The 24,867-nt window shown below is 47.2% G+C and overlaps 1 protein-coding gene across 1 annotated transcript; it reads right to left on the bottom strand.

Annotated features, from left to right (window-relative positions):
• Positions 1-1,132: 1,132 nt before the first annotated feature.
• LOC308592003 (surfactant protein C-like) lies at positions 1,133-16,008 on the bottom strand. The gene is made up of 6 exons (XM_081203253.1): positions 15,790-16,008; positions 12,319-12,645; positions 11,450-11,587; positions 9,126-9,227; positions 7,298-7,409; positions 1,133-4,875 (listed from the first exon to the last, which is right to left on the bottom strand). Exons 1-5 carry the CDS (start codon positions 15,850-15,852, stop codon positions 7,302-7,304), a joined length of 738 nt encoding a protein of 245 aa, XP_081059379.1. The 5' UTR covers positions 15,853-16,008; the 3' UTR covers positions 1,133-4,875; positions 7,298-7,301.
• Positions 16,009-24,867: the final 8,859 nt, after the last annotated feature.

Below are 24,867 nucleotides of genomic sequence, written 5' to 3'. Positions count from 1 at the left end.
AGAACACCTCCCTCTGGTGGCCTGGAGGACCACTCAGTTGAGTACTGATGGCCACTTCAAGGCCCCACTTGCCTCCCCCTCCTCCCTGTCCCTTCTTTAAACCAGGATTGGTTAATTAGTCCAATTAGAGGACTTTCCAAAGCCCATCTCTCTCTGCAGGCGATCAAAAGGCCTGGCCAGAGTTCCAGGGCACAGCCCAAATCGCCCAAGGATGTTAAGGACCAGGGACAGTGGTGTCACCCCGGGCCAGAGGTTCCTCCCTGCTCCTTTCAAATGTTCTAAACCTGGCATGGCCGGACTTGGCCCTGCAGATGTTTTTGGGACTACAATTCCCACCATCCCTGACCACTGGTCCTGTTAGCTAGGGGTGATGGGAGTTGTAGTCCCAAAACATCTGGAGGGCCAAGTTTGGCCATGCCTGGTCTAAACATAAAATAACGGCCCATGTTCCCTGTATGCTATCAAGGGAGGTGTTTAATTTCATATAATCACAGACCCGTGGAGCTGGAAAGATCATCCAGTCCAACCCCCTGCAAAGTTTTGAAAAGAGAGTCTGTGCTGGGCTCAGGCATGAATAGAAGTCCTGCCGTTTTTCAGGGCTTTGGAAAACTGCTCCTTGGCATTAATGCTGCTCACAAGGAATGCGGGGGGTGATAACTGACTGCAGCCCCCCTTGTCTGCACCAAGGCAGATGCTCCATTGTTGATAATACTGATGGCTTCTTCTTTCAGGTGCTGGGTGGTGCTTTTATACAGAGGTGCAGCTTATGTTGCAACCTGCTGAGGTGTGCAAATATGGTTTGACTGGGGGCCTGGTGGGAAATTTCTCTTCTGGGTTTTCTGTGGTGGCATAATTTTAATAGAATAATTATTACATATTTGCAAATATCTGCACCCCTGTAATTCACTTTATTTTGCTGTTTTTAAGGAAATAAATGGTTGGATTTAATATTCAAACGGCTACTTTTGCTCCAAATAAATATGTCCCTTTTCTGTTTACTTCCCTTGCCAGCCTCAACAAGATCAGTCGCAGAAACAACCTAATTTTTATTTATAGATGCTGGTGTGTTGGGACAATGCAACCCTAATCTCTGCCCACTTCACATTGTAATAAAGCAACTTCGTTCAGGACAGCAGGTGCAAATGCTTTTATTGAAAGTAACTCTCAATCCAAACAAAGTAGCAAAGTCACAAACTTTCCATGTAAATAGCAACGTTATGAAAGCAGCGAGGATAATCTGCGACCGGAGGAGTTTTTTTGCAAGCGAATCGCATGCACAAGGGCGCCCTCTGCAGGTGGAGCAAAGCAAGTTCCCAAGCAAATTTGGACAGATAAGGAATTTACTGTATGCTCTGTATTTCCTGGCCAGGGCTAACCGACAGTCAACTAATGAGGCTAAGCAAAGGTCACTGAAGGCGGTTTAGGTTCATCCTGTCCCACAAGGGGAGCACAGCCTTGTATGAGAGGCCGTAGAGGTCTTCCACCCTATATCTTAGGTAGGTCTCTGGTGGGAGAAGCAGGAATGGGAGGTTGGAGCCTGTGGGCTTAACTGAGGATCCACCAACCCTTTACGATATACCGTATTTTTCGCTCTATAAGATGCACTGGACCATAAGACGCACCTAGTTTTTGGACGAGGAAAACAAGAAAAAAAAAATCTGAATCTCAGAAGCCAGAACAAGAGGGATCGCTGCGCAGCAAAAGCAGCGATCCCTCTTGCTGTTCTGGCTTCTGGGATAGCTGCGCAGCCTGCATTCACTCCATAAGACGCACACACATTTCCCCTTACTTTTTAGGAGGGAAAAAACGGGTCTTATAGAGCAAAAAATACGGTATACGATATCTGTATTGTCATTGTCCCATACAGAACAATGAAATTGGAAATCTACATAAAACATCCAAAACCCCCTAAAAACTCTGAAACCCCATTTTAAAATACAATATACTTTAGAGACTCTTTATGCTGCGTTTAGAACCAGAATTGCATTTGCGTAGAAACTGTTTCTCAGGCGGCTAGTCCTGGTCTTTATAACCCTATACCTTCTTCCAGAGGGCAGAAGCTGAAAGAGATTATTTCCGGGGTGTGTACTAACCTACGCTATCTCTGCAGCTTTCTTATGGCACCTGACAGCATAGATTTGATCTAATAATTTGAGCACTGAGCAAGAGGGGGTGTCCAGCTCATGTCCCACAAGAACTGAATGAACAGTTCAGAATGTGCCATGGGATATTCCGGGAAGTCCTGGTTTTCTATTATCTATTACATCGATATCTCACCTTTTCTGTCCATGGCCCTCAAGGTGCGCCTCGCCTCTCCCCTCGCTCATTTAGTCCCCACAACAACCCTGTGAGGTAGGTTAGGCTGAGAGGCAGTGACTGGCCCCCAAAGTGAGCCGCATGGTTGAGTGGGGATTCGAACCCTAGTCTGCCAGGTGATTCCAGTCGGCCACTGAAATCACTGCACCATTCCAGCTCTCTTTGGTCGATGGGTCTGTGTGGAAACTACAAACCAGAAGACTTGAAAGATGACTTAGGGGTGTTTTCCTATGTGAGCTACCCACTGAGCTCTTTAAGGTAAGCTCTGCTGAAAACAGCATCCTAGGGGCCTCATTTGAAGGCCCAGCGTTGGGGTATTCTTAGAGAAGAAGAAGAGTTTGGATTTGATATCCCGCTTTATCACTACCCGAAGAAGTCTCAAAGCGGCTAACATTCTCCTTTCCCTTCCTCCCCCACAACAAACACTCTGTGAGGTGAGTGGGGCTGAGAGACTTCAGAGAAGTGTGACTGGCCCAAGGTTACCCAGCAGCTGCATGTGGATCAGCGGAGAGGCAAACCCAATTCACCAGATTACGAGTCCACCACTCTTAACCACTACACCACACTGGCTCTCACCACATTGGCTAGAAGAGGTTGCTTCTAGCCACAGCTTTCATTTTCCTCTGGAGCTGCCTTCCCCAACCTGGTGCCCTCTAAATTTTTTAGACCACAAGTCCCACCAGCCCCAGGGATCATGGCCATGTGGTGCTGGGGGTCCCAAAGCTCCTTGAGGGCAGCAGGATTTGAGTGAGGCTAGTTCAAAGGAAAATGCGCTCGGCCAAACCTCCCCAGGATTGAAGTCTTGGGACAACCAAGACTGGAGAAGGAGGACGGCACCGTCAATTGCCCTCCTCTTCCAAACAACAGCTAACTCTTTCTCCTGGTTCTTGCCTCTTCTCAGATCAGCTGCCTGCAAGGAGGCAATAACCCGTAACAATCTATTATTCACCACTTCCTGAAACTCTACAGCTGTCACATTGGGTTAGTGTAAATTGGGCAGCTATCATTTATTTAAGTGCTTTCCCATTTTTGCTTGTGTCCAACCAGACGTGAGAATAACCTGGGGAGATGAGGAGCTTGGGGAAAATCTCCAGCTTCTTTCTGAATTCTCATCCTCTCTCTCTCTCTCTCCTACCCCACATGCAGAGACATCCCTCCCCTATGTGAGGCAGTGGGTCTGGATGCTAATTATGCCAGGCAGCATTGGCAAGAGCAAGTTGGGCTTTCAGCTGTGCAGATAAGAGCAAGAAGAGGAAGGGGAGCCCTGGGCCCTGAAAGGGAGAAAGCAGGCACCTGGGCATGTTGGTGTGGCCACTGAAATTCATAACTGCACCAATGAGCCTTTAATCTAGGGGGCTCACCCCCCCCCACGCTCAGGACTGCCTTTGTGCTCCCACCTTGCGGTGTTAATGATAGGCATAAACTCAGGATGGATGAATCTGTCAGTATTGGTTTCCCATATTTAATCTGAAGTTCAGTTCTCCCCATTTCTACATCAGTTTGCAGCCTTTTAAATTATTTTTTTAAGGGGCCTCACGAAATCTCATCACTGTTTTAATGGGCATTTCCCCATATACACACAATTTTAATGCAATTTTGCTCAATACACACATCATTGCAAGCAATTTCTCCTAATATAATGCATTCTTGTATGTTATTTGCGCCAAAAAAAGCAAAAAAAAGCAGAGACATCGCCTTGCCAACAAAGGTCCGTATAGTTAAAGCTATGCTTTTCCCAGTAGTGATGTATGGAAGTGAGAGCCGGACCATAAAGAAGGCTGATCGCCGAATAATTGATGCTTTTGAATTATGGTGCTGGAGGAGACTCTTGAGAGTCCCATGGACTGCAAGAAGATCAAACATATCCATTCTGAAGGAAATCAGCCCTGAGTGCTCACTGGAAGGACAGATCCTGAAGCTGAATACTTTGGTCACCTCATGAGAAGAAAAGACTCCCTGGAAAAGACCCTGATGTTGGGAAAGATGGAGGGCACAAGGAGAAGGGGATGACAGAGGACGAGATGGTGGGACAGTGTTCTCGAAGCTACCAACATGAGTTTGACCAAACTGCGGGAGGCAGTGGAAGACAGGAGTGCCTGGCGTGCTCTGGTCCAGGGGGTCATGAAGAGTCGGACACGACTAAACGACTAAACAACAACAAGGCATTTTTAACGCGCCTTTTCTCCTAAGCCACAGATGTATATTTCTGTGCGCACATCTTGGCTGGAGAATTTCCTTGCAAACTTCAGAGAAGTGCAGATTTCAAAGGCTGTTTTGGATTCTGTGTGAACTGAGCCGGTTCCTATTCAAATGCAGAGTGAAACAGATTTCTTCCCCCACCCCCAGCAGAAACCCAGGAAGCCACTTTCCTGCCTTTGTGCCCCTCAATAATGTCCAAAACCACCATAGGTCAAATCTCTTACAGAATTAGCTGTGTGATCCCTCCTGAAGCAAAAACCCAGAAAGCCACCTGAGGTTGAGCTCTGCGCAAGGGGAGCCCAGGGGAAGCAGCAGCATTCTTGCCATTCTCCGGAGAGTTGAAGCGCTTCCAGCATGCACCTGCAAGGCATAAGAAAGTAAAACAGTCTTGCTGAGTCAGGCCAATGGCCCATCTGGTCCACCCTCCTGTTTTCACAGCCGCAAACCTGATGCCCATTATGGGAAGCCCGCAAGCAGGATTCGAACACAAGAGCCCTCTGCCCTATTATGGTTTCCAGCAACAGGCAAGTCCCAACTGGTACATGTACATGTGCTTAGCTTTTTTTTTTAAAAAAAAAGATTTTTTATTGATACAACAAGAAAAAAGAAAGAAAATCACAAATACCAAATTACATACAGGAATAACTATAAACACATAATTTTCTTAGCAAACAATATAACATATATTGGTCTTAACACTAAAGATCCGACCTCCTGTCTATTCCATATTTTGATTTCATAATACTTGTTGCCAATAAACACTTTTATCCTAATTAAAGTTCTTCTTAATATATCTAATTTTGTATCTACCTTGCAACTATTACTGAAGTTCCTCGAATGCTGCAACAGAATTTAAACTACTATATTTATTTTTCAGATATTCTTTGAAAACCTCCCATTTTGAAACAAATTCCTGTTTTGATTTATTCTTTATTTTTTCTGATAGACCATCTAATTCGGCATATTCTGTTAGCTTTTGGATCCAATCTTGTATAGAGGGGATTTCATTACTCTTCCATTTTGTCGCGATCAGAACCCTTGCTGCCGCCATCGCATATAAAAAGATACCCTTCCTCTTTTGCGGAATATCCAAATCTGTTATTCCCAGGAGGTAGGCCTCTGTTTTTTTATTGAAAGAGATCTTTAGCATTTTTAGCAGTTCTGCATGGATACTCTCCCAGAATATCTGTATTTTCCTACATATCCACCACATATCCATCAGCTTAGCTTGTGGGCCCATAGACTTGTGAGCATATGGAGGGGTGTGTGTGTGTGTATGTTTGCTGTGCTGTACCAAAATCTGTCCTCCAATTTCTAGGGAGTTTTCAACCCCTGCGAAAGAGGCTTCCATTTTCTACATATGTTTCCAGGTACAATTCAAAGTGTTGTTGCTGACCTTTATAGCCCTAAAAGGCCTCGGCCCAGTATACCTGAAGGAGAGTCTCCATCCCCATCGTTCTGCCCGGACGCTGAGGTCCAGCGCTGAGGGCCTTCTGGTGGTTCCCTCACTGTGAGAAGTGAGGTTACATCAGATGTCAAGGAGATAAGTAACTATACAACCTTAGAAGATGTCTGAAGGTACAGTGGTACCTTGCTTCTCGAACTGAATCCGTTCCAGGAGTCCGATCGACTCCCGAAAGCGTTCGAAAACCAAGGCTCAGCTTCCAATTGGCTGCAGGAACTTCCTGCACTCAAGCGGAAGCTGTGTTGGCTTCTGAAAAGTGTTCACAAACCAGAACACTGACTTCTGGGTTTGCGGTGTTTGGGAGCCAAGCCATTCGAGTACCAAGGTACCACTTGTATAGGGATGTCTTTTATGTTTAATGTCTTATTATGTTTTTGCATATGCTGAAAGCAGCACAGAGTACAATTCTATGATTCTTAGGTTGCCAAGGTTGGGTTGTTATTATTATTATTATCATTATTTTAAATTTGTGTACTATCCTATACCCGCAGGTCTCAGGGCATTTGAGAGTTTTCCTTCCTCTACCCGGCTGCAGCCTCCCCTGGTGCCTAAATTTCCAGATCCAAAACAGAGGCCCACAAGAGGTCAAGGTGGACCTGCAGCCAAGGAGGTGGACAAAGCACAGGCCATGGGTGGGATCATTTGTAGGACAACAGAAGGGACACTCACAGTTTCTGGGCTGACACAGAAATGAGGGAAGCTTGACCCCAAACCCTGCACCTCTCACTCAAGATTTTCACTGACATTTTCTCTCCCCTTGGATCAGTTTCCTTTCTTGTTGTTATGTACTGAGTTGAATAGGATCCAAAAGGCAGCAGTCTGATTGGTCCTAGAACAATAGGATCCAAAATGCAGCAGTCTGATTGGTCCTAGAACAATAGGATCCAGAATGCAGCAGTCTGATGGTTCCTAGAACAATAGGCTCCAGAATGCAGCAGTCTGATTGGTCCACAGCAGCCACCCAATTCAGCTCCAGGTGGAAGTGAATCAGCAACCTGATTGGCCTACAGGAGAATCCCGGAATTAGCCAATCACATGGGGCCCATTGTGTAAATAATGTATATAAAGCAGACATTCTGGGGGAACTTCCATTCCTCCTCACCACTATGAGCTGAATAAAGAGCATGAAATCCACTCTCGACTCCCAGTATATTTCACTTGTTAACAGAGAAATGGTTAAAAAACTGGAAAGGGTCAGAGAAATTTGCAGCACAGCACTAACGTGTCTAGGTGGAAGCTGTTAGGGCATGAAGTTTCTGGGCTCCTCAATTTCTGAGCATCTCTTATCTCTAATCCACACCTTTCTTCATCACTTACCTCACTAAGTCTGAAAGACTGGAACGTGACTGCAGAGGATGTTAAATGTGGTACCCAGGATGGAGCGATCAACCAGAGTTGTCAGGAATGCCTCCTTCTCCCTCAGAGCAGTCTAGAAGACAGGAGAGGTTATTTTGTATTTCATGAATAAATGTACTCTTTTTGGTGCTTGCTAAAAAAAATCCTGTTTAGACAAGCCCACCCAGTTGCTTAGAAAGTTGAGGTAATGCTAATCTGTTTTAGTATTTCAACTTATTCTTATGAGTTTTCAATTACAATAATCCAATAAAAGCCTCATTATTAACAATGCCAGATGATAATACCATTAAAAATACCAATCATTCAAAAGCCAAATTATATAATTTAGGTGCTAGAATTGATGGTTTGATGATTTACTATATTTCTGCGTTCCAAAATCTTACAAATTTCCTTTACACTCCAGTCAGAATATCAAACCCTTATACCGCAGCTGCAATTTTAACGACTTCTATTCGCATTAACACATTAAATGACTTATAGTCCTACAGGTGAGTATTTTAACTTTTGCATGTTTTAAAGAAGGGTTGTGATTCTTTTTCTTGATTTTACTATTTTATCTTTTTTTGTAAACCACTCTGAGCTTCTTCTTTTTAACAATCAGGCAGTGTATAAATTTTATGAAATAAATAAATAGATAATAATAACCCCTCAAAGAGGTTTAGAAAAAAAGATAAAACAATAAAATTATCATGAAGAAAAAATTTACAGCAATAATTTAAGACTTCTGAAAAGTTAAAGTAACAACGGGCAGATAAAAACTTGCACCAATTTTCTACACATCTAGATAAAGGCAAAGGGACCACTAGGTCCACTCGTGGCCAACTCTGGGGTTGTGCGCTCATCTCGCTTTATTGGCCAAGGGAGCCGGCGTACAGCTACCGGGTCATGTGGCCAGCATGCCTAAGCCGCTTCTGGCGAACCAGAGCAGCGCACGGAAACGCCGTTTAGCTTCCCGCCGGAGCGGTACCTATTTATCTACTTGCGCTTTGATGTGCTTTCGAACTGCTAGGTGAGCAGGAGCATGGACCGAGCAACGGGAGCTCACCCTGTCGCAGGGATTCGAACTGCAACCCCAGAGTCGGCCACGACTGGACCTAATGGTCAGGCGTCCCTTTACCTTTACCTCTAACCCTGACTGGACTCAGTATTGTACCAGGTAGGGCCTGATTGGTGGCAGCGAGAAATAAAGTGGTGGCACAGGGATCAATAGACGGTGAAACGTCCGGGGACCCTGTGTGATCGCCACAGGAAGCGCCACATAGAGCGCACTGCAGTTGTCCAGTCTTGAAGTCATCAGTACACGAACTACTGCAACTGCTTTGCCGTCCTTCGTAAGAAGAGTCCCGTGGAAGAAGAAGTGAGCGCGTCTCTGACTCTACCACTGTCTGCTCATCATCTGCCTACCATGCATTTGCCACCCTCAACCCACAAAGGCTTTTGGATGAGGAGGTGCAAGAGCTCCTAACCCAGCGGTGGCTGGTGCTCCTTGGAACTAATGGGGCGGAAGGCAGGGAGGCCAGCAGCAGGTGGCGCTAAAGCCAATGACTGGCAAAGCAGACTCCTCCCACTTCTGTCCACACACCCCTCCTCTTCCCTGTTGAGTTCTACAAAGGGCTACACTGAAGCAAAGGAAATGGACAGACAGGTCTACACCCTGGCCTGGTTGCCAGTTAGGGGGAAGCAAGTAAGGGATGGCTGAATTTTGGGGGGCAGGGCCCCCCTTGCCCAAATGGAGCAGCCACTGCTCTTCTTCAAACCACTTCCGCCTTCAGAAGGTTCCTGCCCGCACCTGGAATTCCTTGAGGATCCTGTCCAGGCCTTGGATGTTCTCCTTGTCCATCTTGGTGACATAGCAGGCGTGTCCGGGCCAAGGTTTGTAGCCAATCAGCAACTGGGAGCAGACAGAGCAGGTGCTTTCAGTTATATGTTATTACCCAGTGTAATACCTTTGATATCCTGCAGTGTGCTTCCATTGCTTCTGCAGAATGTCAAAGTTATTACTCTGGGTAATGCAAAATGGAAGCAAGAAGAAATACCGATGAAAGAAGAATGGCAGACAAAATTAATGGATCTACGCAGAATAGGATAAAATGACAGGAAGGATTCGCAACCTGCAGGACCAGAGATTTACAGAAGATTGGAAGAAATATACAAATTATTTGAAGAGCAACTGTAATCAACAAATTATGCTAGTAGGACTACAAGTAGTTTTGTAAGGAGAAATATATGAAATATTGCAAAGAAGAGAAAGAAAAGAGATATTAGTTATGAGATTTAAAAGTAATAGTGAAAATAAGAAATGTAAATTAAGTGAATAGATTGGAAAATTTTCAGGTGTGATTGGTGGAAGTCAAAAATTGTTTAAGATGTAAAAGTACCTTTAATTATTGTTGAAAATGATATGTTGAAAAACTGATAAATATATATATGTATGAGAGATATTCTGCAGTATGTACACAGTCAGATGCCAAGGCAGGAGGAAAGTGGACGAGAAAAGCTTTTCTCCCTCTCTCATAGCACTAGAATTTGCAGGCATCCAATGAAACTGGATGATGGAAGTTTCAGGACAGGTAAAAGAAAGTCCTTCTTAGCGCAAAGTTAAACTATGGAACTCCCTCCCACAGGAGGCAGTTATGGGCACCAACTTGGATGTCTTTAAAAGAGGGTTAGACAAATTCATGGAGGAGGAGAGGGCTAGCGATGGCTCCTAGCCACGCTGGCTCTGCTTTGCCTCCACAGTCAGAGGCAACAAGGCTTCTGAATACCAGCTGCCGGAAACCACAGGAAGGGAAAGTGCTCTTGTGATCGAATCCTGATTGTGGGTTTCCTTTTGGGGCATCTGGCTGGTCACTGTGACACACTGTGACACACTGTGGCCCACACTCACCCAGCCCTATGGAAGAGGCTCCTCATGAGGCCGGAGGAACATCACCCAGCTATTGTTTTATTGATTGACTGATCTAATACAGGGGTCCCCAAACTAAGGCCCGGGGCCGGATAAGGCCCGAGGGACTCATTTATCCGGCCCACAGCAACCCCTGCCGCCCACTGCCACCACCCGCTCTAACCAGCACTGCGCGGCTGCCCACTTCTGGGTCGGAGGAGCACTGGAAATAGCTTGTGCGCGTGCGTTATTTCCGGTGCACATCCAGGTCGGAGGAGGCCCGTGCACATGCGCACAAGCTATTTCTGGTGCTCCTCCGACCTGGAAGTGCGCCGGAAATAGCATATGGGCACGCGCTCCCCTGCCCTTTGGCCCGCTGTGCGATCGGCGCTGGAGACGCTGCAGTAAGTTTGCTGACCCCTGATCTAATATGCTGTAAACCGCTTTGAGATTTTTATTAAAAATATAAAGCGGTATTGGGGGGGGGAGAGGATGCTGGATTAGATCGGCCATTGGCCTGATCCAGCAGCCTCTTCTTAGGTCAGGCATCCCCAGCCTGCCAGATATTTTGGTCTACAACTCCCATGATTCCTAGCTAACAGGACCAGTGGTCAGGGATGATGGGAATTGTAGTCCAAAACATCTGGAGGGCCGAAGGTTGGGGATGCCTGTCTTAGGTTTTTATACCAGTTTTCAGGTTTGGCTACAGATGGCATGGAAATGGGTGTGCTCTTTTTTTTTTTTTTGGTAAAAATGGAGGTGTGTGTTGTACTCACACTTTGATAAAAATACTGTGGATGTTAGGTCAAAATCACTACCATGGACAGCTAAAAGGAAGTGTGTGTGTGTGTGTGCCAGTACTCTGTACCAATGAGTCCTGCCACCAAAATGAAAGAAAGAAAAAGGCAATGTCTGAAAGGAAGGTGGCTTCATTTTCTAGGTCAGCTCAGACTGTAAAATCCCTCTGTGTTAAAGCTAAAAGTTGCCAGGTAAATCCTTAAAATTCTCTTACATGAATTTGCAAATCTGGCTCCCACCCAGCCTGGGTTGGCCCTATCATTGGGCAAAGTGAGGTGATGGCCTCAGGCGGCAAATGCTGTGGGGTGGGGAATGGTGGCTCGGCTTTTGAGCATTCAGAAGCAAAGTATAAACAGCCTGATGCAGCAGAAGTCAGCTGTGCCCTGGTGCGGTGTCGATGTGGCACAACTCACTTGCCAGTTGCCCCTCACCTTGCTGAAGTCATAAATGACTGTGGCTGGGTCGTTAGTCTGGTCCTTGACATAGAAAGTGGCTGCTTCTTCCATATTGACAGAGAGGTTGAGCTGCGAGTCTCCTCCTTCAAGGCCCTCGATTGTCATCTGCAAAACCTGCAAGTGATGGAGTGTGTTAACAAGAGGTGCCTTGTTTCCCCTTCTTTCCAGCATCCTGCAGCAACAACTACTCCCCGAAGTAGCAACCCCTGCCTTCCTGCGGGCCCCAATCCTTAGCAAACTCACTGACCAAGGGCCTAGACTTCTGTAGCTAAAAGATTATGATCCGTGCCAAAAATCTGGAAGTATCATCAAACTTGGAGAACCCCACAGTTTGCGGGGGTATGATCCCCTCCCTGGTGGGTAGGATCTAAGCATGCTTAGCGGACACTGAATTTTCACTGCTGGTTGGAGGACAGGCAGGCAGAAAACCAGGGGAGAATATGTAATGGAATATCCTGGAAAAGGTCATGGCGGGCTGGAGCCTCGAACAGGAACACATCACACTGCAACATTTTGTCCTAGGCTACGCTCATTTCACACCTTTCCTAATCCTGATCTTGTTGGCACTACAGCCTAGAACAGGCATAGGCAAACTTGGCCCTCCAGATGTTTTGGGAGGACTACAATTCCCATCATCCCTGACCACTGGGTCCTGCTAGTTAGGGATGATGGGAGTTGTAGTCCCAAAACATCTGGAGGGCTGAGTTTGCCTATGCCTGGCCTAGAACCACAGAATTGTAGAGTTTAACCCCTGTAAACCTTCACCACCCCTGAGCGTTGGCCGTGCTGGTTGGTGTCCCGCAACACCTGCCCTAAACATCCCATGGCATCCTCGCTCTGCTCACCGCCTCCGTGTGCGCCTGGGTGACGTAGAGGCCCATCAGGAGAGCCCCCACGATGATCACCACGATGAGGACGACGATCACCACGATGATCAGGAGCCTCTTGATGTGCACGGGGCAGCTGGGCATCTTGGGCAGGTGGAGCAGGAGCCTGGGCAGGCAGCAGCACCAGCGGCAGCAGCAGGCGCAGCTGGGGGGGCAGCAGCTGGGGCAGCAGTTGGGGCAGCAGCCGCAGCAGGTGGGGCAGGAGCCGCAGCAGTCGCAGCCGCAGCAGTCGCAGCAGCCGCAGCAGGGGCAGCCTACAAACTCCGGGTCCAGGGCATGGTAGTCCTTGCAGGGGGAGAGGAAAGTGGGTGTGACACACACAGAGACTTGTTTTCAGGTGCTTCACAAATCCCAAATAAATGCCAGCTTGGGTTGGAGTGTGGGTCAGTCTAGACCAGGGGTCAGCAAACTTTTTCAGCAGGGGGCCGCTCCACTGTCCCGCCGACCTTGTGGGGGGCCGGACTATATTTTTGGGGGCGGAAATGAAATAATTTCTATGCCCCACAAATAAGCCAGAGATGCATTTTAAATAAAAGGACACATTATACTCATGTAAAAACACGCTGATTCCCGGACCGTCTGCAGGCTGGATTGAGAAGGTGATTGGGCCGGATCTGGCCCCCAGCCCTTAGTTTGTCTACCCATGCCATGAAACTACGTCGTCATAAGACCTGAGTGGTATTTTTAACCTTACTAGGCCTGTATAGTTTTATCTGAAACTTAAAAGCATTTCCTCCTGTGAACAGATGCCAATTTTATGTTTCGATTCATATATTCCAGTCTTCTCTGTATGCTCATAAAGATTGATTGACTGATTGAATATAACAGTTTATGTTAACCACTAAGGAAGAAAATAACACAATAAAATTCAAAACAGCAATGATTAGTTGCACATTTATTCAAAATCTCATGAAACTGGTTTATTGTGAGACAATATGGCCATAGGTGGCAAGTTGAGGGTCTTCATCAGCATCCCAAAAGGATGAGTGTGTGTGTGTGTGTGTGTGTGTGTGTGTGTGTGTGTGTGAGAGAGAGAGAGAGAGAGAGAGAGAGAGAGAGAGAGAGAGAGAGAGAGAGAGAGAGATATGATCTGGGAGCAGGCTGGGAACTGGCATCACAGAGCCCTGCTTGTTCTGTACTGGATCCAAGGCTGAGGCTAAAGGAGATGCAAGATCTGTTTGGGTGTGAATGTCTTCTGTTCAGATGTAAACGAAACCATATATTCTAAAGGCACCACAGTCTTTGCCTGACCTTAATTCCAAGGAAGCTAAACCTGGGAAAGCACCTGGAAACCCTGGCTTGTCTCACCGCTCAGAGATTGGAGTGGCATGTCGCAGTATTGAAAGCGGGATTGTGTGTGACCACCCAGGGAGCATCATGAACACAAATCATCATGACTGTGAAACGAAAAGGATGTCTGGAGGCTCCCTGGTAGAAATGGGTGAAAGAGATGCGAGATATTGCAACACAGTTTCGCACAATCCTCAGCCAAGATTTCCTGAGTCCCTAGCAGCACAAACCTGTACATGCAGACAGAGAAGCTAGTCCCAGTGAGTTCAGTGGGGATTATTCTCTTGTAAGTGGGTGCAACTAACACTTATCACAGGATGCTAAGACTGACCTGAAGTTGTCTTTGTTTTCTTGGTTGCTCAAGCTGCACTACTGCTTATTTAAAAAGGTACCCTGAAGTCTGTAGTAACTGCAGTGTAGATCACAGAACTAGAGTTGGAAAGGACCCCCGAGAGTCATCTAGTCTGACCCCTCGCAATGCAGGAAATCCCAGCTAAAGAATCCCTGACAGGTGGCCATCCAAGCCTCTGCTTAAAAACCTTCAGTGAAGATCTCTGAGTCATGAAAGGAAAAGAACCTGCAGAATTCCTTACCTAGACTAAGCTTACCAGATTTTTTTCAATGATCCGGGGACACTTTAAATACATACATACATACATACATACATACATACATACTACATGTTAGGGACATTGATGCTGCAGCGATGGTGGTGGCAGAAGGGCAGCCACCACCTTGACCTCAACCGTCACGTTTCCCCTTCCTCTGAGGTTTATATCTCCTTTCTCCATGAGCCTGGGCAGCCCCTGAGTTGTTGGTTCTTCAGTGGTGGAGGTGGGGAAGCGGTGCGCAGTGGGTCAGGCATGGAAGGCGGAGAAGGAGGGCTGAGAGCAGCGGTGGCAAGGTCATTGGAGCATCCCCAATCCCATTCCTACTTGCGTGCAAGCAGGAGGGGGTGGGGATCCCTCAGCTGGGAAGGGAGGCTTCCCGTTGCCTAACTGAGAGATCCCTGCCCCCTCCTGCTTGCACACAAGTAGGAGTTGGGAGGCTGCTCCAATAGGCAGCATGAAGCCTCCCTTCACAGCTTAGTTGCTGGGTCAGGGAAGGTGGAGGCAGCCCGGAAGCTGCATCTTCGAGCCCCTGCACCACCATCACATGGGGACTTCTGAGCAGCTCCTGAAGCCAGCCAGAGCCAACTGCTCCGGGCTGCTGAGACTGCCATTGCTGCATTTCCCAGGGACATTAGATGAAATCCGGGGACATTCCAGGGATGGAATTTGTCTGGAGACTTATTCGCAAATCTGGGGACTGTCCCCGGGAAACGAGGACGTCTGGTAACCCTAACCTAGACTGAAAAAAGACATGTGGACTTCTGGAGGAATACAACACTTTAAACATCCAGATACGATTATACTTACCTGTATAACATTGTGGAGTCAACTTCCACAGGAGGTTGTGGACTCTCCTTCGTTGCAGGTTTTTAAGCAAAGGTTGGATGGCCACCTGTCATGGACGCTTTAGCTGAGATTCCTGCATTGCAGGGGATTGGACTAGAGAACCCATTTGAGTCCCCTTCCAATTCTACACCTCTCTGATTGATTCATACATCTCAGTACTGACTTTCCCCATTTGTATGTTAGTTTTTGTTGTTATTGTTTATAAAATCTGATGCATGGTTTCATTTATCTCACAAAACCCAATAAAAATATAAATAGGTAGCATCTCCAATGAGGTATTTAGTCCTCGGTCTTGATTAGATACCTTTTTGGAGCTGCCTAGATAAACGTATGCATTTAAATTAGGACTGGTGGAATGTTCTTACTGTTTCTATTGTCACCATCGTCTTGTTACATTTGCAGCTTAAGAAATAGAATCAGAATCATAGAGTTGGAATAGACCACAAGGGCCATCGAGTCCAACCCCCTGCCAAGCAGGAAACAAATAAAGTAGTTGTTTTGAAGAATACAGATAATAGCATGATCCCATGCATATGCAACAGCCTACAGAGTGCTAAAAATCAGAATATTTATAGAAAGAAAGAAAGAAAGAAAGAAAGAAAGAAAGAAAGAAAGAAAGAAAGAAAGAAAGAAAGAAAGAAAGAAAGAAAAGACTCCGATCTCAATGCAGGGAGGGACTCACCACTGCTGGTGCTCGGAGCAGAGCTTCTTGCGTGACAATTTCCATCGTCTCCTTGATCTCCATAGCTTGGCTGTATCTGCAATCCCTGCTCCCAGCCTGCTCTCTGAAGGGAGCATGTCAGATATATATAGATAGATATGTGGCAGCCTAGAGGGGCAGTGACCCAGGTGGGCTGTGAGTCCTCCAGGCTGCTGACCTGGCTGAGAGCCAGGCCTTCCCTTGGCTTTTTGGGTGTGAGAACCTAGTTCTCCACCACCAGCCCTTCATACTTCAAAGCCAAGTTCCACGGAAGTGGCCAGGGAGGTCCTTGCCATTAAGCCACCTCAAAGGACCCTTGTCCCCAGGAACAGAGCTCTTGTGGTTTAGAGAACTGCAAACATTGGTCTCCTGAGGACTTAAGTGAGGTCCTTATGATGGGGCCACCCTGTCCTCATGACGAACATATCTCCTCATGGTTAAGGTGCCCTCTTTTCATCTCCTTGACCAGCTCTTTCTTGAAGAGATTGAAATGTTCAAAGTAATCATTTCGAAATCATTTGGGAAACCGTGGTGGTGTGGCAGTTAGAGTGCCGGACTTGGACTTGGCAGAAAGGCCAGGGTTCAAATCTCCCCTTGGCCTTGAAACTCACTGGGTGGCCTTGAAGGCCAGTCACTGCCTCTCAGCCACATCTCTCTCACAGGGTTGCTGTGGGGATTAAATGACGGGGAGAGCTATGGACGTCACCTTGAGCTCTTGGAGAAAAAGATGGGATAGAAATGCAATATAAGTAAATGAATAAATGAATAAGCCAGCCTCCTCCCATGAGCCTTTGGGCTAGGGAGTCTCCAGTCTCAGGAGTAGGCCACATGGATTACTCCACTTGCTCTCGGTTGGACTCCAACTCCCATCATCCTCCGTCAGCACAGTCAATGAGGAGGGGAAATGGGAGTTGGAAATCCAGCAATTTGAAGTCTCCACATGGATGCCTCTTGTCCAGCATGATTCTTTTGACATTTCTTCATTATTCCCAGGGAGGGTTCCGTATTGTTTAGCAGAGATCAGGTTCTCTTTTTGTTCCAGGGAGCAGAGCGGTGCAACCCTGAAGTTATTGTTGATGATGATGCTATCTTAATTTATTACCTACCCTTCACCCTAAGGTCCCAGGGCAGGTTACAACAATTTAAAAGTCAACATTAAAATGATGTTTAAAAATTGGACAAATTCACAGAGGCAGTGGCAGGGCCGTCTGAAGCATATCCAGGGCCGTGGTGCAAAGATCCCTCTGGTGCCCGCCCCCCATTTCCCAGAGTTGCTCTCCTCCCGTGGAGGCTTGGGAAGGAAGCTGCATGCTCGCCAGCCATATGGTTAATGGGGCACAGCTGGCGGGCGTGCAGGGAAAGGGGAGGCCGTCAGCAAAGCCGTGCAGCACCCCCGAGAGGCTGGCGCCCTGGCGCAACGCACCACTAAGCCCAGTAGGAAAGGTGGCTCTGGGCAGCGGCTACCGACAGCTACTAAGCATTTTAAAGAATATTTGAAAAAAATATGTTAATATTTAAATCTTAGAATAGCTTTGGAAGTGGATTTAGGCTGTAGGGTTAGAAGTAGAAGATAGTGTATTTTAAAATAGTATTATTTCTAAGTGATAAAATGTGAAGTTTTTTATGGTTAAGGTAAGTTTGATAAAAAAATGGTTAGAAATTATGAAATATGTAAACTGCTAAGGATGAGGTAAAATGAAAATCAGATGGGGGGGGGGACTTGGGGAAGCCCACCTAACAATGTTTAGAAAAATCAGGATAAGACAAGAATCAGTTTGTATTGTTTGTTTTTCACTTTGTGTTGTTTATTTGTGTTATAAAATGAAATTTTTTTTGGGGGGGGGAACAGCAGCTACCAAGCATGACGGCTATGCTCTGCCTCAGTAAATGCTTCTGAATACCAGTTGCTGGAAGCCCCAGGAGGGGAAAGGGTTCTGGTGATCAAATCCGGCTTGTGGGTTTCCCATTAGGACATCTGCCTTGCCACTGTGAGAACAGGTTGCTGATCCAGCAGCCTCTTCTTATGTTCTTGACTTCACTGCTCTTTCTGCTCTCACTTTCTGCTCTCAGATTGAGGTTGAATCCTGACAAGACAGAAGTACTGTTTTTGGGGGACAGGGGGCGGGCGGGTGTGGGGGATTCCCTGGTCCTGAATGGGGTAACTGTGCCCCTGAAGGAACAGGTGCGCAGCCTGGGAGTCATTTTGGACTCACAGCTGTCCATGGAGGCACAGGTTAATTCTGTGTCCAGGGCAGCTGTCTACCAGCTCCATCTGGTATGCAGGCTGAGACCCTACCTGCCCGCGAACTGTCTCGCCAGAGTGGTGCATGCTCTAGTTATCTCCCGCTTGGACTACTGCAACGCACTCTATGTGGGGCTACCTTTGAAGGCGACCCGGAAACTGCAATTAATCCAGAATGCGGCAGCTAGACTGGTGACTGGGAGTGGCCGCCGGGACCACATAACACCGGTTCTGAGAGATCTGCATTGGCTCCCAGTACGTTTGCGAGCACAATTCAAAGTGTTGGTGCTGACCTTTAAAGCCCTAAATGGCCTCGGTCCAGTATACCTGAAGGAGTGTCTCCACCCCCATTGTTCTGCCCGGACACTGAGGTCCAGCTCCGAGGGCCTTCTGGCAGTTCCCTCATTGCGAGAAGCAAGGTTACAGGGAACCAGGCAGAGGGCCTTCTCGGTGGTGGCGCCTGCCCTGTGGAACGCCCTCCCAGCAGATGTCAAAGCAATTAACAACTATTTTACTTTTAAAATTCATCTGAAGTCAGCCCTCTTTAGGGAAGTTTTTAATGTTTGAAGCTGTACTGTTTTTAATATTCAGTTGGAAGCCGCCCAGAGTGGCTGGGGAAACCCAGCCAGATGGGCGGGGTATAAATAAATTATTATTATTATTATTATTATTATTATTATTATTATTATTATTATTATTATTATTATTATTATTATTATCACTGCCAGCCTTGACCTTGTGCCCCTCAACCAGCCCCTCTAAGCAATTCCAAAGGTGCAGATTCCAGGGGCTTGAAGACAGCCCTTCCACAAGTCCTTTCTCAGGGGCTTGGAAAGAGGTAAAGTGTAAAATGGAAAATGAGTGAGGAATGGCAACTTAAACTGATGATGGAATATGCATAGCTTGCAGACTTAATTTATAGAATAAGAGAACAAGAACAACATATGTTTAAAGAAGATTGGAAAATGTGTATTGAATATACCGGGGGGGGGGTGGAATTGTGTACACTTAAAAACATTGGCAGCATTAAGATAAATTCAACAGTGTAAATAAGTTTTGATGGATGTAATAATGGAATAGTGGGACGCGGGTGGCGCTGTGGGTAAAACCTCAGCGCCTAGGACTTGCCGATTGCATGGTCGGCGGTTCGAATCCCCGTGGGGGGTGCGCTCCCGTTGCTCGGTCCCAGCGCCTGCCAACCTAGCAGTTCAAAAGCACCCCCGGGTGCAAGTAGATAAATAGGTACCGCTTACCAGCGGGAAGGTAAACGGCGTTTCCGTGTGCGGCTCTGGCTCGCCAGAGCATCTTTGTCACGCTGGCCACGTGACCCGGAAGTGTCTTCGGACAGCGCTGGCTCCCGGCCTCTAGAGTGAGATGAGCGCACAACCCTAGAGTCTGTCAAGACTGGCCCGTACGGGCAGGGGTACCTTTACCTTTAATAATGGAATACTGAATGGTTTAGTTTATGTGAAATATGCAGGGATTTATGGCAAGCAAACTGAACCGTGGAAAGAGAAGGAGGGAAGTCACTGATATTTTAAGGTTGTTGGAATGAATATTCTAAAACGTGAAATAGAAAAACTTAATAAAAAATTATACAAAAAAGAAAAGAGGAAAAGTGTTTGCTTTTCTGAATCCAACCAACTTCATAATTGGATATGCCCATGTTCTTAGGTGTATTTGTTAGCACAATGTCCTGGCCTGGGTTTCTGGGAAGGCTTCAAGGAGCCCTCAGGAAGATCCTTGAGGAAAGTGAGGGCCCTTATAGCCATGCCTGTGCCCTCCTTGAGCCCACCCTCTCCATTGGGTTAAGTGCTCCCCAGTCCTGTCATGGGCTGCCCACTAAATTTCCCTGGTGCTCCTGCCAAGAGGGTGATGCTTGCGAGGTGCAGCAAGGAGGGTACCCTCCAGAGAGGGCAGCTGACAACCGAAGCACTGTTACAACATCACCAAATGCCTACTCCCCACTGCGAGTGTGATCCAGAAATAGGCTGCATTGTTATATTGTGTTTTTTAAAAGGCCTTAACATAAGAAGGGCCTGCCGGATCAGGCCAAGGGCCCATCTAGTCCCTGGTGCCTCTGGGAAACCTGCAAGCAAGATCGGAACACAGGAGCCCTTCCCTTCCCTATGATTTCCAGCAACTGGTGTTCAGAGGTGTGGCGATCACACAGGGTCCCCGGACGTTTAATGGTCTATTGATCCCTGTGCCACCACTGTGCTCGCTTCCCTGCTGCCACCAACCAGTTGTTGTTGTTGTTGTTGTTTAGTCGTTTAGTCGTGTCCGACTCTTCGTGACCCCATGGACCAGAGCACGCCAGGCACTTCTGTCCTCCACTGCCTCCCGCAGTTTGATCAAACTCATGCTGGTAGCTTCAAGAACACCATCCAACCATCTCATCCTCTGTCGTCCCCTTCTCCGTGTGCCCTCCATCTTTCCCAACATCAGGGTCTTTTCCAGGGAGTCTTCTCTTCTCATGAGGTGGCCAAAGTATTGGAGCCTCAGCTTCAGGATCTGTCCTTCCAGTGAGCACTCAGGGCTGATTTCCTTCAGAATGGAGAGGTTTGATCTTCTTGCAGTCCATGGGACTCTCAAGAGTCTCCTCCAGCACCATAATTCTAAAGCATCGATTCTTCGGCGATCAGCCTTCTTTATGGTCCACCACCAACCAGTTACTCTCTGGTAAAACATTGAGTCCAGTCAGCTGTTAAAAGTGAACCAAAAAACAAGTTTATTTTACAAACATTAACAAGTTTATGGTTTCTCAGATAATATTCCTGTCAGTATCTTAACTTTAGGGACGTGGGTTAAACCACAGAGCCTAGGACTTGCTGATCAGAAGAGGTTTGTTGTTGATCTTTTTTTAGGGGTGGGGGACCCCAAAGTTGTTGGCTTTTTAAAAGAAATAGTTGTTTACCTTTAGAACCTTTAGAACGGTTGCGGGACACAGGGACTCCCAGCGCCAACCAAAAGGGCTGCCAGCACCCCAAGCACAGGGGTGTACAAAGGGGGGTATGGGTTCCATGCTGGGGGGCGGGGCAAAATGTCGGGCAGCACGCACAGTCGCCATGCTGTCCACTTGCTGCCCCCTCCTGCATGGCGGTTAACTGTTTCGGCTGCGTGTGAAGCACCCGGAGTGCCGTGTAACATTGTGGGCACTGTGCAACGCATCCTGTTGCGTGTGCCAAGCTGCGGGTTCCTTGGCTGTCAGCGCACGCTCCCAGCACCGTCCAACATGGGGTGCCGGTGCAGAACGATGGGGAATGCAAGTGGCATCAGAGGCAACATCTCCAGACAGGATCCGTATGCTCCTATTCATCGGGTTTTGTTGCTGCCTTCAGTGCTGTCGGCGCGCGGCAGATCCCACCACAACGTTACACGGCACTCTGGGCATGGCGCCAAAACAGTTAGCTGCCATGCAGCTGGGGCAAGAGTCAAGAGCCGAGATGAGCCGAGCCTGTTGGAGAGCTATGGGCTCTTCTGCTGCTGTGGCTCGGCGCGAGTTCAGGGGTGAGCGTTGGAGTCTGGGGAAGAGCCGGTGGCACTCCGACGGGCTCTGCTCCGCTTGACTGCCGGCAGCTCTTCCCCGGACTCCATTGCTCGGCCCCAGACTTGGCCTGGTGTCTCTGAGAGCCTGGCGCCCTGGTGCCGTGCACCCCTAGTGCCAATGGTTAAGATGGCCCTGCTCCTGTATAGGATATAGCCAGTGCCAGATTTATGTATACGCTAAGTAGGCTGAATCCTAGGGCCTCTAAATCTAGGGGGCCTGGCCAGCCTGCCCGCTCCTCAGCAGGCAACCTCCCCTTTCCCAAAATTGCAAACCCAAGACTTCATGCGAGGGCAGGGCAAATTGGGCCTCTAAATCTAGGGGGCCTCAGCAGCCTGCCATCTCCCCAGTGCCGCAGTCTCCCCTCTCTCAAAATTGGAAACCCAAGACTTCATGCAAGCGCAGGGAAACTGAGGCCCAGCAACTATGAGACTCAGGGCTAGCCAGTGGGGGCCCAATTTGAAGAAGTGGGGCCCAACTTTATTTTTTTTTGTAGGGCCCCAGTTCACACCCAAAGTCTGCAAAATCTCATAGATATAAATAAAATCCATCTAGATTGCCCTGGTGTGGGGGCCCCTTTAGGAGCGGCCCACAGGGCCCAATTTGGCCCAATTGTTCCAATTCCCTTAAGGTCAGCCCTGATGAGTCTGTGCAGGGGTTGGACTGACAAGCCCTGCACCTTCTAGGTCCCTGGTGTCACTATTCAGACTCAAAATCAGTTTTGTCACCTCCCCCCCCCCAAACCCCGGGACCATGAGCCCAGCCACCTTTTATTTACAGTTGCATAAGCACTACACTACAGCATGGCCATAAAGCTGTACATTCAACCGCTGAAATACACATCCAATATGTAGCAATGGAGATTTATGTTACCGCTTTCTGAATGAACACTGTGTTTTATTAATGGACTGTATTTTTGGAATTACCTAAGAGCCACCAATAGGGAGCTCTAGAATCTGACAACTAACCAACTGGGTACTACCAAACAGCGCCCCCTATTGCTGAAAGCAGGTAACCAGCAGGAAACGCTTTAGCTCAGCCTTTGCACTGTTTATTGAACACCCCCTGCTGCGCAGACAATGGAAAAAGCTCAGAAATTGTATCCCTTCTTTCATCCTGGCCAACTCTATTACGCTGGTGTAAACCCTGGTGCGCCAGAAACCCAGAATAACAACCAATAAAATCTGGTCATACGTCAGTGACTGATGACTTGTCAATCTGTTATTCCAAAGTCTTCCTAGATTATAAAGCTCCAAAATACAGGCCAAAAGATAGCAGCCATACAATGGGCACCACCAGTGAAAAGGCCCTGCTCCGTGTAGCTCCTGCCTTGTCATTTGATAGGGTGCCCACTTGCCCTCCTTCTTGACATGGAATGCTCTCTATTGGAGTCTCCAGGTCCAATATAAAGACCATAAGAAGGGAGAGCAGGGACATTGACATTCCCAACAGCTGTTAATCAAGCAAGCAAGCACACAGGTCACCTTTGTCACAGGTGTGTCACGCCTATGTCCTGGCCAGGCCTGCACCCAATCTTGTTTCTGTACACTCTTGTTTGTTCTCAGTAACCAAAAACATATTATCAACAAATACAAGGAGAAAAGTTGTTTTCCTTCATTTGCAAGGAATTGTACAAAACAAAGTGGCACTAATAAAAAAAAATTCCAGGGTGGCAACAGAAAGCAAACTAAAAATGCTTTTGCAGTTCATCAGAACTATCCAGCAATATCAAGTTATAAGTAAACTAGTGCTATTAACAGTAACCTGAGTTGGTTAATAGATTTGGCAACTTCCATGCACAAGACGTCTGATGCTAATTCCCCCCCCCCCCAAGAGTTAAATGAGATTCAGGTGAGGGTCATATGACTTGTCAGTCCCAGCAGGTATATAAAAGGCCGGTGGCCTGCCCAGGCCGTGAAGGAGGAGCTATTTTGGCAGCAGAATCTTGCTGCCAACTGGTCTGGAAAAAGTCAACAAGACTGCCTGGCCTGTTCAGGACAACCTTTGAGATCAGGATTATAGGCAGTATTTGGCGGAATAAATTCATGAGCAGAGCAACTTCCACTTCTGCAATGGGACCTTTCTTCCTCTCTTCCAACCCTGCACTGTCCCCGAATCTGGGTTTGGAGGAACCCATACAAAGGATTTAGGGGGATCACAGGGGGAAGAGAGAGAGGAAAGTCCCACTGTGGTCCACTCATGCAATTATTTAATTGAATATCACCCTATGTCTGCATGTCGAGCTGCTGTTAAAAGCACAGCTACAATGGCCGCTTGAAAACACTACTTGGGGAGAAGGTGGAATCTTTTAAAATCATAGGCCACCCACAAGCAGCAGCATTTGGTGTGTGGGGGGGGAGGCACTTAGCTTATCTCCCAACGCTGACATCACAGTGGCTTACAAGAAGGTAGAGGAGGAAGGAGGTGAGGTTGGTGTGGTGTGAACACACTGGCATGAGCACGAGTTTGGCTGCACCAGTGTGTTTGCACTGTGCCAACCTTACTCAACCCTGCCAGCACCAGCAAGTGGGAGGTCATGTAAGTGCCAGGACCTTAACCTGCCGACAGTTCTAGCTGCAACCCAACATGGAAACCCTATGCATAATCCTACTAAATCTAGTTGGTTCAATAGCAGTATTAGGCTAGTGTGATAGGAATTTTGAGGTCTTAGATATATGGTAATGTTCGTGAGTGTACCAACTGGGCACGTACATAGATCGGCACGGGAGGGCCAACCTGGAAACATTTTGATTCCTAAACTGAGCAAATGTTTTCTCTGCAAGGTCAAAATGGAAAAGCCCCCCCCCCCAATTGTCTCTTCCTTCACAAAGCTTGGTTTGCCATTCCTCTCTGGTAGGGACTTTGTCTTCTTTCCATCTCTGGGCCATTAGCATCCGTGCGGCAGACATAAAAAGTCTTTTCTGCTCCTTGGAACTCCTAGCCTATTGTTCTCAGGCAAAAACTTTCACTGCACTCATTTCAACTCCTGCAAAAACATTTTTTGCTTAGATGAGCCTACCCAGATGTTTAGACAGTTGTTGTGAGCTTTAATCTGTTTTTAGTCTGCTGTTACTTTAACTTTTTGAAAGTTTTAAATTGTGGTGGATTCCTCTTGATTATTTTATTGCTTTGTCTTTTTGCAAACTGCTTTAAGGTTGGTTGTTGTTGTTTTCAATCAAGTATTGTTCCCTGACATATATATATATGACCTTAGAATTCCTATAACAGTGGGATATTCCTCTATTCCATCAGCACTTTGTATGAGGTTAAC

This window comes from Podarcis bocagei (genome assembly GCF_964188305.1).
Source record: "Podarcis bocagei genome assembly, chromosome: 7".
NCBI classification, from domain to species: Eukaryota; Metazoa; Chordata; class Lepidosauria; order Squamata; family Lacertidae; genus Podarcis; species Podarcis bocagei.
Note: the sequence above shows the minus strand (reverse complement) of the source record. Positions and strands in the feature narration are given on the sequence as shown.

Excerpts from the sequence above, each read along its gene's own strand:
- LOC308592003 (XM_081203253.1), bottom strand. The coding sequence starts at position 15,852 with ATGGAGATCAAGGAGACGATGGAAATTGTCACGCAAGAAGCTCTGCTC. Across the intron at positions 12,646-15,789 it reads TGCTCCGAGCACCAGCAGTG|GACTACCATGCCCTGGACCC; the intron begins GTGAGTCCCTCC and ends TCCCCCTGCAAG. Across the intron at positions 7,410-9,125 it reads GGATCCTCAAGGAATTCCAG|ACTGCTCTGAGGGAGAAGGA; the intron begins GTGCGGGCAGGA and ends CCTGTCTTCTAG.